This window comes from Desmodus rotundus, chromosome 10, assembly GCF_022682495.2.
Source record: "Desmodus rotundus isolate HL8 chromosome 10, HLdesRot8A.1, whole genome shotgun sequence".
Taxonomy (NCBI): domain Eukaryota; kingdom Metazoa; phylum Chordata; class Mammalia; order Chiroptera; family Phyllostomidae; genus Desmodus; species Desmodus rotundus.
Genome location: NC_071396.1, coordinates 38,913,277 through 38,926,759, shown reverse-complemented (window position 1 = coordinate 38,926,759; position 13,483 = coordinate 38,913,277). Strand labels below are relative to the sequence as shown.

Genomic DNA, 13,483 nt, shown 5'->3' with positions numbered 1-13,483 from the left:
GGGAGAGAGCCGGGCTTGCTGTCCTGAGTGTCACATGGGGACTGGGGTGCAATAGTCTTCGGTCCCCGTGAGACGCAGCTCTCTCAGCCTCCAAGCGAGACTGACATCCATAAGCCAGTAGATTATTTAATTAAGCAAGATGACATGTGAAAGTATGGTGTGTGGTCCTTTTAAAAGAAATTGTTTATGGGTTAGATTGAGAGAAGTGCATTTTTCAGAAAGAAAACAAAAAAACTACCATATTTTGCCTTGTATAATGCACACTTTTTTGCCCAAATTTTTCAGGGAAAAAGAAGGATGCGCGTTAAACATGGGTAGTACTAATTCCATATCTATAAATGTTTTTAATTCTTTAGTTATGCTTATGTGTTAAAAGTGTAATTCTAGAAAGCAATAATGATATGTGTATGCAAAATAATACCCTGGAATATGATAATCAGTTTTATATATAAATAAAAAAATTGAATAAAAAAACTAAAAGATTTTTTTCTGCAAGTTTGGGCCAAAAACACGGGTGTACATTATACACGGGAGCGCGTCGTACATGTAAAATACGGTGTACGAAAACACACGTAATCCCACCACCTCCAGTGGGACAGTTTTTGACTCATTTTCTTTTCATCATTTCTCTTCTCTCGTTTTTCCCTGAGATGGGTTATCCTCAGCCTGGTAGATCTTAAAAACTTGGTGAACTTTTACTTTCCTTAATATGCTAATTATAATGAATTTCTTGTTTTTTCAACCAATAGGAGGATGAAATTTTGAACAGATCACCAAGAAACAGAAAGCCGCGAAGGGAGTGAAATTATCTTAAGAACTTGATCTGTGATTGCCTCTCCCTCCCCTTCTCCTGCAAGTGGGGTCCCAGGAGAGGGCCTGGCACACCTTCCGTGGGAACTCAGAAACCCTCCAGATGTCACCTTCCGCAGTTTCCGTCGAACACTAGCCCGTGTCATGTCAAACACCCAGCAGTAAACAATGGCAGTTGTGACAAAAAGGACCCTGTTTATGTAGAAAGAAAACATTTAACATAATGGTCGTGAAATGTAACATGAAGCAACTAACTTGTATTTTTTTGTTGTTAAACATCTTTTTTTTTAAATAGAGTGATAGAACTTTGCCAATCTTTAAAATCTTGGCTTAATTTAATATATTAATATGTCCATGCAGAAATGACACCAACTCGTAGAAATGCTGGAGGGATGAACTGCAGTTTGTACAACCAATTTTGCTTTAAGTTGGTATTACAAAACATTCAAGTGTCTCTGTCCCTTAAAAGTGATGATCATGTTTAATGTGCAGTTGTTCGTGGTTATAATAATCTTGTGTTACTTGCTTCCATTGCTCAATTCCTCCTAAGGAAATTGAGGAGAGGGATTGATGGAAGCCCAAATTTATATAAAGGTTCTGTTTAAATTGTATTAAAAATGCACATGAAAAAAACTTCTCACTTGATGTTGGTTGACCATAAAGAGTGTTCTTATGCCTTTGGAACAGCTTAGTTCCCAGACACCTTTGCAGTTAGTGGAGGAGCTGGCATAAGGTGGCGTCCCGGCCTTGGTCCCCACACACCAGTAGTGTCTGGGCCGCAGCCCTCTTGAGCAGGTGATTGTAAGGACCGCTACCAGCGGACACGTGAGCTTGAGGGTAGAGGCAGGTGTTTTCATCCCAGCCCCCCCTGTGTTGACACTGTTTCCCCTCCCTGTTTCCCCAGGCCCCTAGCATTCTCCTCTGCTCAGCATTTTCTTCACGGCGCAGCTTGCTGCTCTTCGCTGGAAATGATGATAAGCTCTGCATAGTGCTAAGCTTTATTGTGATTACGTGTGCTTTTTTAAGCAGACCCACACCTTTCCAGGGTCAAAGTACAGGATAGAATACTATCTTTTATTTTTTATCCCTTTCTTTTACTCTCTGTAAAGACTGTAGAAGTCTAATCCAGAGGTGAGCCAATTCAGAATTGACTGTAATTGAACACAGACTAAAAGTATTGATGGGAGGAGTGGCACTGAGCATGAGTTACCTGACTTTTGTAGCTGCTAAACCTTTTACGTTTTCATTTGAAGTTCATGTAACAGTTGCGTCTTTAATTCATGATAAAGCAGCCCTGTTAAAAATGAATTTTTTTTAGTATGTGGCTTGTAGAATTTTTTAAAAAGTGATAGTAGGTTTGTTTTTTCAGACAGAATGCAGATGGGTGCTACCAGAGCCTCTCCCCCAGCACAGTGGAGTGTTCTCATTATTACACCACACGGAATTGTATTCAGAGTTAGATGTTCTTTCAGCTTTATGCTTTCTTCAGAGATATTTCAGATGTACCGATGACACTGTTCCTTGCACTGAATATATAAACGCTCCAAAGTGTTTATATTGGGTAGATATTGGGGAGGAAGTATATTTGTAAAAGATGAAGGCTGTATCTGTTTATTTTGTTTATCTTCATTTTTTTTGCTGGTTTGCTTAAATTCTTAGGAGGGTGGGATGCATTTTTCTTGCTGTTCAATGCTTTATTCTTTTCATCTGTTGTTCTGTGGTCACAGTGACCTTAGCTATGTAGCAGACTTTCCCAAAATGTATTGAGTGCGAATAAACAGTTACTTAGCAAGACGTGAAAATATGTCTGCAGGTTTCTCCTTGAAGCAAATGTGTGGGATCATTGCATTGCCAGAAATCTGGCCTTCACTCTCCATTGCTTGTCAGGCCTCAGTTTCTTCCGGCTGAGCTGTGGAATGACAAGTGTAAATCAGTAGTGTTCCTTTGCTTTTCCAGGGTTATTTAGCAAAGTTTGTCCAAAACAAAACAAGTCTTTTTTGGTTCTATTTTTCACTTTTTGTTCAAGTTGCAACCTCTTGATTTAATGTCTGATACATGAGTGAATGACCGGCTGGCTGTAATTCTCAGCTTTTTAAAAGGCACTTGCATTGGTTTCACGTGCTGGTTGTCTTCTGCTGTTGTAACATGCCCACTCATCAGATGTGTTCCTCAGTTTCTCTTGTCCACAAATACTTTCCACTTCTCTCAAATTGTCACGTTACTAAATGGTATTACATTAAAGCCCTGTGTTAAGCATCTGCTTTTTGACTGAACTTCTTCATAGTAACCTTTAATTTGTGTGTTCTTCAGTTTCACAGTGGGTTAATTTTCTATAATGGGCCATTACATGAGAGTTTGCTGATACGCAGAAACTACTATGAACAGTGGAATGATTACAGTTGTCCCTTGAAATCCACAGGAATTACTGGTTGCAGGATCTCCAAAGATACCAAAATCCGAGCATGTTCAGATCCCTCATAGAAAATAGTGCATAATATCCACATATAACCTACACACATTCTGTCATATACTTTCATCTCTGCATTACTTACACCTAATACAATGTAAATGCTATTTAAATAGTTAAACTGTACTTATTAGTACCCGTTATTAGGAAATAACGACAACAAAAAACTCTGTACGTGTTCAGTACAGCTGCAGCCAGACCATCACGGGCCCAGCTCAGAGATTTCCAGCGTTTTTTATCTCATGGCACACAAAATCATTACTAAATTTCTGCAGCATCCCAAAACTGTATGCCAATCTGACAAAAAAAAACTAGGTATAATTTTGATTCATTCACATCCGACAACTATTGTGTGTCTGGCTGTTGCCTTTTTTTTTTTTTTTTTTTGGACAGTCTAAACTAAAAGAGGCCAGTGCCCCTGACTAGATAGTCACATACTGTATGTTTTAAAAATTCTTGCAGCACACTGGTTGAAAACTGCGGGCCTATCTACACAGCACATGTCAGCAACAATGGAACTTTTTCCAAATACTTTCCATCCTTGCTGATTGGTTGAATTTGACAATGGGGACCCCTCTGATGCTGAAGGCCAGCTGTGCTCTCTCACCACGTGGATTTGGTCCAGTGCTGCAAGATTTGGGGGTGTTGGGATCCAGTACTTTTTGTTGAATCAGAGGGATAACAGTTCAGAAAGAGAGGGGTAATTTGTAGATAACTTTAAGATTTATGGTAATCATTGAACTTTTAAATTTTTATTAGAAAGTATTTAAATTTTTGTTCAGAATCAGACTTCATGTTTACATGTTAAAATTTCAGGGAGGTTTTTGAAAGTTAAGCCGAAACTTTTTTTTTAATGCACCATTTAAGACTTTCAGCTTGCTTCCTGAAGAGAAACAGACAAAATATGGTGTTTCTATTACAATTCTTTTTCCTATCAGAAAGTAAGTGTTTAATTCTGGTGTAAAATTTATATGTTGAAAAGACTCATAAAAGCAGGACCACATTATGCCATTTGTGAGCTCTAAGCACTTTGCCTTGGTAGGCCACTTGTAAATTTTTACTACATTTGTGTAAAAAACAGTATTTGAATAAGGCCTCTTTTTAATTTAAAAATAAAACATTGTGGGTCCCAGTAAAAAGTTACTATAACATCTGTTTGAGCTACATTGATGGTGCCTAGCAACATGCAGCCTTCTGGCACCCCCTAATTTAACTTTAGCAATGAAGGTAGGTCTCTTGGCCCAACACAGACTAACTAGTTTCATTGTTAACTCATCGCGCTGTATTTGACTGCTAGTTATAGCACTAGAGCGTAATTGCCTTAGGTTGGATTGAGTGGCTGCGTTTTACCTAACAAGACCACCTTTTAAATAGGAGGCTTTCAGGCCACGCTCCCCGGGTTTGACCCAAGCGTCATCCTCTGCTGTCCCCGTCCCCACTAACAGCTGACTCTCCCCAGGTCCTCTGCGTCACGCGTGCGGGGGCTTTTATTTTTTCCTAAGTAGTAACTGAACTTTTGAAACTTGTTCAAATTTTTATATAAAAGTGGAAGTTGACAGCCCCAATGACTCAGAATGGTGCGGGGAGGAATCTTTTTCCAGTGCACTCGTGCAATTCTAACCAATGGAGAGGCTGGATGTAAGGAAAGAGGTCGAAGAAAAACAGCTGACTTTGAAAGAGCGTGGCTACTTGTGCGTTTATCTGAGCCGACATCGGAAATGCCGGCGGAGATGAAAATGGTGCAGCGCAGCGGGGCCGGGGAACGCCCGGGTCTAGCTGGTCGCACCGCGCCTACTGCCCAGCGTTCCCCGGCGGACCCGGAAGGGTCTGCCCGCGGGGGGCGGTGACCAGGGCGGTCCCGTCCGTCACCTTCGGCGGGGTGCCAGGCCGGGAGGCCCGCCCCTTACTTCAGAGTTCCTTTTAAACCCCGCACCGCAGCCCCGCGACGCCTCCGGCGCGCTCGCCCCCGCCCCTCGGGCGGCCCTCTGTTTGTATTCTGATTGGTCGCAGTCCCCTGCTCCTCAGCCGTGACGCCGGGGTCGCCTGCCGGGGGTCCCGCCCTCTTCCGAGAGCCCTGAAAACAATTTTAAGATGGCGGCGACGGCGGCGCGGAAAACAATGGGCCCGGGGCGGCGGGGCCAGGCCGAGGTCTGAGGTGGGCGGCGAGCGCCGGCCGGGGTCGGGCCGAGCGGGGCCGCAGGAAGGCCCGCCGCCGCGCGCAAGCCCGCTCCGCAGCTCGCGGGGCCATGGCGCGGCCGTGAGGCGGCCGGCCCCCGGCAGGGAGCGGAGCCCGCAGTTCCAGCCGGCCCGAGAGGCTCGCCCCGGGCCCGGCCCGTGCCGCCCGCGGCCCATGGTGCTGCCCACCTGCCCCATGGCGGAGTTCGCGCTGCCGCGGCACAGTGCGGTCATGGAGCGCCTCCGTAGGCGCATCGAGCTGTGCCGGCGCCACCACAGTACCTGCGAGGCCCGCTACGAGGCCGTGTCGCCCGAGCGCCTGGAGCTCGAGCGCCAGCACACCTTCGCCCTGCACCAGCGCTGTATCCAGGCCAAGGCCAAGCGCGCCGGCAAGCACCGGCAGCCGCCCGCCCCGGCCGCCGCCCCGCCGCCGGCCCCGGCCCCGCGCCTCGACGCCGCCGACGGCCCGGAGCACGGCCGCCCCGTCGCGGTGAGTAGGGCGCGGGGCGCGGAGACGCTGCCCCTGCCGCCGCCCGCGCCGCTGCGAGAGCGCCGGTGCCTGTAGCTCCCCGGGCCTGGCTCCGGGCGGGCGGGCGGGCGAGCCTGGCAGGGACTGGGCGGTTGTCACCTGCGGCCAGTGGCACGGCGGCGTTAGTGTAGGGAAACGGGACGGTAAAGACCGTACGTCATGGCTCCGGCTGGGGAGGCTAGTGAACAGCGAGCAGCCGAAAGGTCTTCCTCCCAGCCTTGATTCCGAAGTGCTGAGAACTTTCCTTAAACACGCGGGCCTTCCGAAGCCTGTGACAGTTCCCTCGCTCGCTCCGCAGACGTTTGCGGGGCGCTCGCTGTTCGCTGGCTCGCGGCTCGCGAATGGCAGTCGGTCGGCCTCCGTGTGATGAAATCCCACTGTTCCGAATGGAGACATCCAAAGTCTTCGGAAACCTTTGAATTGCATAGGCAGCTCTGAAATTGGTGGCCTTGTGACTCCAGCAATGTTGTAGACAAATCCGGTTTTCATTTGTGAGCCTATTTAAAGTTTCTAATGACATTAGAGAGTTTGTTGGTGAATGATTGCGCCCTTTGGGATCTCGGTGGGTATTTGGGGGATTCGTTCGTTAGAGGTTTTCTTTCCTGAAAGTGGTTGATAAAAGGGAGAGAACAAAGGGTTTGGTGGCGGCGGCGGTGATTGAAAGTTTACAGCAGCTGTTACCAGTCTCATTTGTTCTGGGCACTTTGCACTCGTGTCTTTCGTACCTCTCACCTGGGCTGTGGCAGCGCCCGCCCCTAACTGGCCTGTAGGCACGCGGTCCCTGTTCCCGTCTCTCAGTGCTGTGTCCCCCGCAGGTTCTGGTTTGGTGGGATTATTTTCCACATTCTCTCCCACATCAGTCTTTGGACATTTCCTTGGTTATTACTTATTGACTGGCCAGGTCTTCTCGTCCTCACTTTTCTCATCTGGAAACTGCAGATATGTTTAGCCTCTTACCCTCTCCGATTCTTACAAGGTTCAAAAGAAATGATTGTGGAAGTGAAAATATTTTCACGAAAGGAGAGGACCCTCCTCCAGCCTCCGAGAGTCCTGCCCTTCTGCAGATCTAGCTCGTCCTCCTCTCCTTGATGCGAGTTGCTGGCTGCACTGGCCCACAGCAGTCAGAACCAGCTTGGTCGGAACATTTGGGACACTTGCATGTGCTGTTTATTTTTAGCACAGGAGCGCCCACTACTTTGGCCCCATCTTTCCAACTGGACTGGAAACCCTGGGAGGCAGGTCGGGGTTGGACTCGACATTCCTTACACGACTTAGGCTCCAGCGCAGGTTGAGTGTTGCATCTTACACTTGTTAATATCTAGAAATTATCCTCCTCTGTTCCAACCTCAAAAAGCAAAATGGCTTAATTTCATGATGCCTTTACTAACAACTCTTGTTTTAAGCAAAGACTTGAAGGGGAGTGGGGCTCATTCCACTTTAAGTAATTAATGAAAGCTCCTGAAAATCTTAGTTTACATGCAGGTAGTTGCCTCAGACACCCTCTAGAAAGTATATTAGTGACGATTCAGTTTGTTTAAAGAGAGTGAGGGTTTAGATGCTACGTGGTATTTTTAGTCCTGAATTACTGGACTGCAGAGAAACCTGGCGTGTTGTTTGAAGACAGATTGATTCCCAGTGTGTTAGAACCCGAGTCCAGCATGTCAGCTCGCTGTCTGGGTGTCAGGGCCTGGTCGGTGTGCCGCGCTGGGTCGGAGCCATCCCGGTCGACCGTGAGCCATGGATTTCATGAGTTTACACTGCAGAGTGGAAGGGTCCTTCTCCCCTCTAGAGAGAGGCCCCTCTCGTGTCAGCGCACAAGCAGGTCTAGCCGAGCTCGGGGGCTCGGAAGGGGGTGGGCAGGATGGCAGCCGTGGGAGGGTCAGTGTCCCTGAGGCAGCGACAGTGGTTTCCGTTTTAGCGGCCCCTTCCCAGGGCGAGAATCCAGACTGGGGTAGGATTTGGGCTTGGAGAGAGGAGAACGTGCTTCTTGTTGTTATTTTTGACAAGTGAAAAATGTATTTAATCTGATTAATATTCCTTACATAAGGAGTGTTACTTCTTACTTCTTTTCCAGTTACACTGAAGTACTTTTAGGTAGCTGTTTCATAGCTCCTGTTGCCATCCACAAACCATTTATACAGCTGAAAAGAAGTACAATTTACTAAGAGAGTTCACCTTTAGGTGTTTTCTTCGCACAGCAAAGTCTTTCCCAGTTGTCTGCTTACTCTGTTAATGGTGGGTCAGAAGCAGGCCTCCGCACCACCTAGGTGTGGGGGGACCACCTCAGCAGGTGCTCGTCCTGCTGCGCGCGCTCTCCCACAGCGGAACGGTGAGGGTGGACTTCTTTTGTTAGGAATGCTGGGTTCTAGACTTGTCTACCCACTTTACAGGAATGCTCATTTTGTAGTGAAAAGAGGCTTTTACAAGAGCTCGAACACTTTCATTTAGTAGAACACTCTAAGGGTTTATGCCTTGTCCCTTTATCCACCATTGTTACTCTTTTGCTGCCTGCTCCTTCGGCAGTTGAGCTAGTCTGCGTAGAAATTTGACAGTTGCATGCCAGATTTTCAGTTTTCTGGAAATTGCCTTCCCCCCTTAACTTAGGTGTGCAAATTTTTTATTTGGACATGATTTAAAACAGCAAACCTTCACAGATGTTACAGAGAACATCTACATGTCCTTCACTTCCATTCTACCCACTGTCCCCAGTAGGCCCCATTTGCGTTCCACCTGCTTGTGTGCTAGCCTCCTCTCTTCTCTGTACTTCTCACTGTTTCCCTCCCTCTCCTTCCCCCTCTGTCTCCCCCCACCTTTGTTCTCCCTGGCTCCCTCTCTTCCCCTTCCTTCCCCCTCCAACTTCCTCTCTCCCTCCTCCCCTTTCTCTCCTCCCTGCCCTCTCTCCTCTTCCCCTTCCCTCCCTCCCCCCTTTCTCTTCTCCTTCTGGCCTTCCCTCTCACCATCTCCCTCTCCCTCTCCCCTCCCACAACCCCCTCCTCCTCCCCTCCCCTCCCCCTCCCTCCTTCTCCTCCCCCTCTCTAAAATGTTTGTTCTCTGAACCACCTGAGAGGACACTGCACACCTATGGCTGTCTCCCCACAAACACTCCACACCCCAATGGATGCCTGTACCTTCTGAGAGTTAGGAAAGATGTGCAGATTTTTAATAATGATTTTATAGACTAAAATTATGTAAGAATTATGCAAATAAATTATTTCCAGGGAGTAGATATTTCTGAACATAAAACAGACATGGTACTGTAGCCATGTGGGACAGTTTCAGAGAAAAGATGATGATGTGGCTCTAGGAACTCACCTCTTCCCATAACATCTGGGCCTGGTCCTCGCACGCCCTTGTCTGTCTGCAGTATTCCCCTTCCCACTACATCCCTCCCTTCAGCTCAAAACACAAGCAGCTGTTCTTTCTTTTGTCTTTCTCACCCTCAGAATAGTGTTCCATCTTCTTCCTTCCCTTCGCCCTTTCCATTGAACTTCCCACTTACTCGTGAGCCCATTGTGATTTGCCTTCTACCTCTTCTACTTTTCTGAAGTCGCCTCTTAAAAGGACACCAAAGATGGAGTTGCCAAATTTAGTGGCTTCTTAGTCATCATTCTTCTTGACTTCCTCCTTCTTAAGACTCTTAGCTTCCACCCTCTTCTGATTTTCCTTCCAGCGTTCTGTTTTTTCTCAGTCTCCTTCCTGCTTTCCGTTATAAATCATGCAACAAATATTTGAGTGCCTACTGTGGGCCAGAGCATATTTTAGGCACTAGAAATACAGCAGTGAACAGGACAAATTAAAACTGTTCACATAGGGAAGGAAGTCAATAATTTTAACACTTAATTTTTAATTGTAATAAATGCTAAGAAAAATGAAAAGAGTAGTGTGATACTGAGTGATTTACAGTAGCAGCTTTAGATAAGATGCTTTGTCTTAATTTGGGCCTGAATAACAGGAGGCTGTCAGTCAGCTGACGCAGAGAACATTCCATTTGGACCCACCAGCAGAGTCTCCAAGGCATGAAGGACCGCAGGGAGGTCAGTGTGGCCAGTGGGCAGCCTGTATGAGAGGTGGGTATGGGAGGATCAGGTCAAGTGCAGTGGGGAGCAAAGTAGCAGGCTGTAAGCAGAAACGTGACATGATATGATTTAGTTTTAAAAGGTGGTTCTGGTGCTTGACGGGGCTGGTGGTAGACGGGCTCTGGACAGCTCCTGAGGGCAGAGGTGCCCGAGCTTGTCAGGACCTGCCGGATGGAGGGGGAGAGAGGGAGAGAGTTGAGAGGAATTCCCAATTAATGTTCCCCAGCAACTACATACTCCCTCATACATACTTTTTTCACTCAGGCTTCTTTTCCTGGGCAATGTCAGTGACTCCCTTCGTGGTCTCAGCTGTCATCTGTAATAACAAGATTCTCCAGAGCTCTTTTCCAAGGTTCAGGTCCACACTTCCAGCTGTCTCCTGGACATTCCCACTTTGATTTCCCACATGTCCAAAAGAGGCTCTCCCTTTTTGCTGCCAATCTTATCTTCCTTTGGAGTGTTTTCCCTAACCTAGTCATCCAAGGTAGAGATCTGGGAATTGCCTAGTCCAGGGGTGTCTGACTCGTCACTGGGGGCCACATCAGCCTCAGCGTTGCCTTCAAAGGGCTGAATGTAATTTCAACTCCTTAACTGTTAAGGAGGAGTTACATCTATACAGTCCTAAAATTATTTCAGCCCTTTGAAGGCAACCACGAGGCTGATGTGGCCCCCGGTGACGAGTTTGACACCCCTAGCCTAGTCCTGTCCTGAACTTCCAGCTTTCAGGTGGTCACATGTTCAACCACCACCATGGAGCTCTTGCGGGAAATCAGGAGTTAGGGTGGTATAGGAACTGTGTCAGCAGCCTAATGGGAAGTAGGTAGAAACTGGGTCATTGCAGAGCCATGTTGAGGGCTTCAAAGCCTGTGGGAATATTGGATGGGGGACGCCCCTTTGGGTGGAGTTTGGCTTTTAGCCCTGGCTGGTGTGGAATGAGTCCTGGCCTGCAAACCAAAGGGTTGCTGGCTGATTCCCAGTCAGAGCACAGGCCTGGGTTGCAGGTCAGGTCCCCAGTAGGGGGCACTCGAGAGGCAACCTCACATTGATGTTTCTCTCCCTCTCTCCCTCCCTTGCCTTCTCTCTAAAAATAAATAAATAAAATCTTTAAAAAAAAGATTTGGCTTTTAAAGTGGGTCTTAATATTTTGACACATGCTTTTCCCAAAGGGTGTTCCAGGGAGCTCTAATTTTAGAGGCTATATTAAGAGTTCTGGAGTTGAACAAATTTAAGAGGCACTGGAATAAACAAACTTAAACAGTTTCCTTTATTTAGGACATTTCCAAACCTTTAATATGCTAATATGCATGGAGACCTGAGCTCTTAGCAAGGGGCATATAATAGGACTCTGATCCCTTTGGGAAACAAAGCAAAAGCACAAAATTGTGACAATGAGTAGTTCTTGGAATTTAGGGCTTAAAGTGCCAGAGGCTAGATGATAAAGCTGGAAAGGTGGGAGTCAAATCGTGAAAAGCCATATATTTGACTTTGGGTGTTTGGACTAAATAATCTTGAAGCATTGTGAACCCCTCACACATTTTTATGTTGACATCCAAAGCTTATCATCCTAAGTTTTCAAGCTTATTAAAAATTATAATGTGTTGTGTTGCTCAGTTGTATACCAAACCACCATAACTGAATTTATTAAGTGAAATATATGAAATAAGAAGTGTATGTAACAGAGCCTTATAAAATGCTACATATATTTAATTTAATATGAATCAACTATTTTAAAAGAGAAAATAAAACAAGGAAAATGCTGTTTATAGTTACAAGGGATGTAACTTTCAAAGAATTATAAATATTAACATTTAAAAATAAAAGTTACATCACTTTTTAAAATCTAGCCAGTGAAATCTGAATACTGTAACGATACCCTTTCATCAGTCATTTAGAGAGTGCTCTTCTTTAACAGAACTTTAAAATCATTCCTTTTTCTCCTGGAAGCATTTCTTTTACACGTGCCCCACACAGTTTTATTCTAACATACTGAATTCTAGCATATTTTTTCTAAGCAAAAAAGGTATAAAAGGTGAAATTAAAAACTTCAAATTACTTTGACCATAAAGCTCTATGCAAACTTTAAAAAATTTTTTTTAAGAGAGAAAAACCTGTGTGAGAGGGAAACATCAATCGGTTGCCTCCCGCAAGCATTTATAAGGTTTTGTGTGTTGTGAATGGTTTTTATTTCCATAAGTTGAGTTATAGTAGTACACAACAAAACAAGTGCATTATAAGTTTTTATAAATTATTAAGCGGCCCTGACTGGTGTGGCTCAGTGGATTGAGTGCAGACCTGCGAACCAAAGCATTGATGGTTTGATTCCCAGTCAGGGCACATGCCTGGGTTGCAGGCCAGGGCCCCAGTGAGGGGGTGCATGAGAGGCAACCTCACATTGATCTTTCACTCCCCCTCTTTCTCCTTCCTTCCCTTCTCTCTAAAAATAAATAAATAAAATCTTAAAAAAAACAATTATTAAGCAAAAAAGGACAAGTTAATTAGAAGTGCCTTCCGCCCTGGCTGGTGTGGCTCAGTTGGTTGGAGCGTGGTCTTGTAAACCAAAAGGTCACAAGCTGGATTCTGGTCAGGGCACATGGCTGGCTGTGAGTTGGTTCCCAGCATACCGAGAGGCAGCTGATCAGTGTTTCTCACATTGATATTTCACTCCTTCTGTCTTTCCCTCCCTTCCCTCTGTTTAAAATCAATGAGCATGTCTTCAAATGAGGATTAAAAAAAAAAACAAAAACAAAGAAAGAACTTCCTTCCTTGATGAGATGAATGAAGCTTCCCCTTCCTCATTTTGTTCACCTAAGCAAGGATGAGTATTACTTCTTGAGGAAATAATAGTTCTCAATTCTATTTTTTTAAAATAAATTTAAGCCCCATAAATTATTGTTTACATAAATATAAAGGAAAGGAAGGCATTTATAGCCATGTTATTTAATTTTTTGAAACTTGAGTTGTATTCCAAAAATTGCAGTGTCATATCATCAAAAATTAATTTACTAATTAGCTGACAACTTTTAATTCTATCAAAAACAAAGAATTAGAAACCATGTGACTTACACAAGGATTAATCTAGTCATTACTCATTCACTTTTCTCAGTCATTAAGAAATATGATACAAAGTGTTTATCAAATCTTATGAATTGATCTTTTTTAATTTAATTTTTTAAATCAATTGATTATACCTATTCTTTCATACAGCAGTACGTTGTTTAACCTAATATACCCAAAATTGTCTGGGGAAATCAAAATACTGTTTATTTCCATGTGTATTTGCCAGTGCAATAGTTTCTGATGAAGTACTTCTGTCTGTGTTCATCTAAACCTTGGAGCTGACACTATAGCATGTGTAATGTGGACAGTGTCTGCTCTGTCACCTAACTGGCAAACCCGGTCTTGTCTTCATCATTGCCGGATTAATCA

The 13,483-nt window shown here is 45.1% G+C and overlaps 2 protein-coding genes across 4 annotated transcripts in view; both read left to right on the top strand.

The window, feature by feature from the left end:
- CANX (calnexin) overlaps nucleotides 1-3,066 on the top strand; it is a 32,290-nt gene extending 29,224 nt beyond the window's left edge. For all 3 annotated transcript variants that reach the window (XM_024551218.3, XM_045188268.3, XM_045188267.3), the window contains exon 15: nucleotides 750-3,066. In XM_024551218.3, coding sequence (XP_024406986.1) covers nucleotides 750-803 — 54 coding nt within the window. In that variant the 3' untranslated portion in view covers nucleotides 804-3,066. The remainder of the gene's footprint in view (nucleotides 1-749) is intronic.
- A 2,267-nt stretch (nucleotides 3,067-5,333) lies between these two features.
- The window catches only part of MAML1 (mastermind like transcriptional coactivator 1), a 41,934-nt gene continuing 33,784 nt past the window's right edge, over nucleotides 5,334-13,483 (top strand). Inside the window, exon 1 of the mRNA XM_053912719.2 lies at nucleotides 5,334-5,942. Within this exon, the coding sequence (XP_053768694.1) occupies nucleotides 5,628-5,942 (315 nt within the window). The 5' untranslated portion in view covers nucleotides 5,334-5,627. The remainder of the gene's footprint in view (nucleotides 5,943-13,483) is intronic.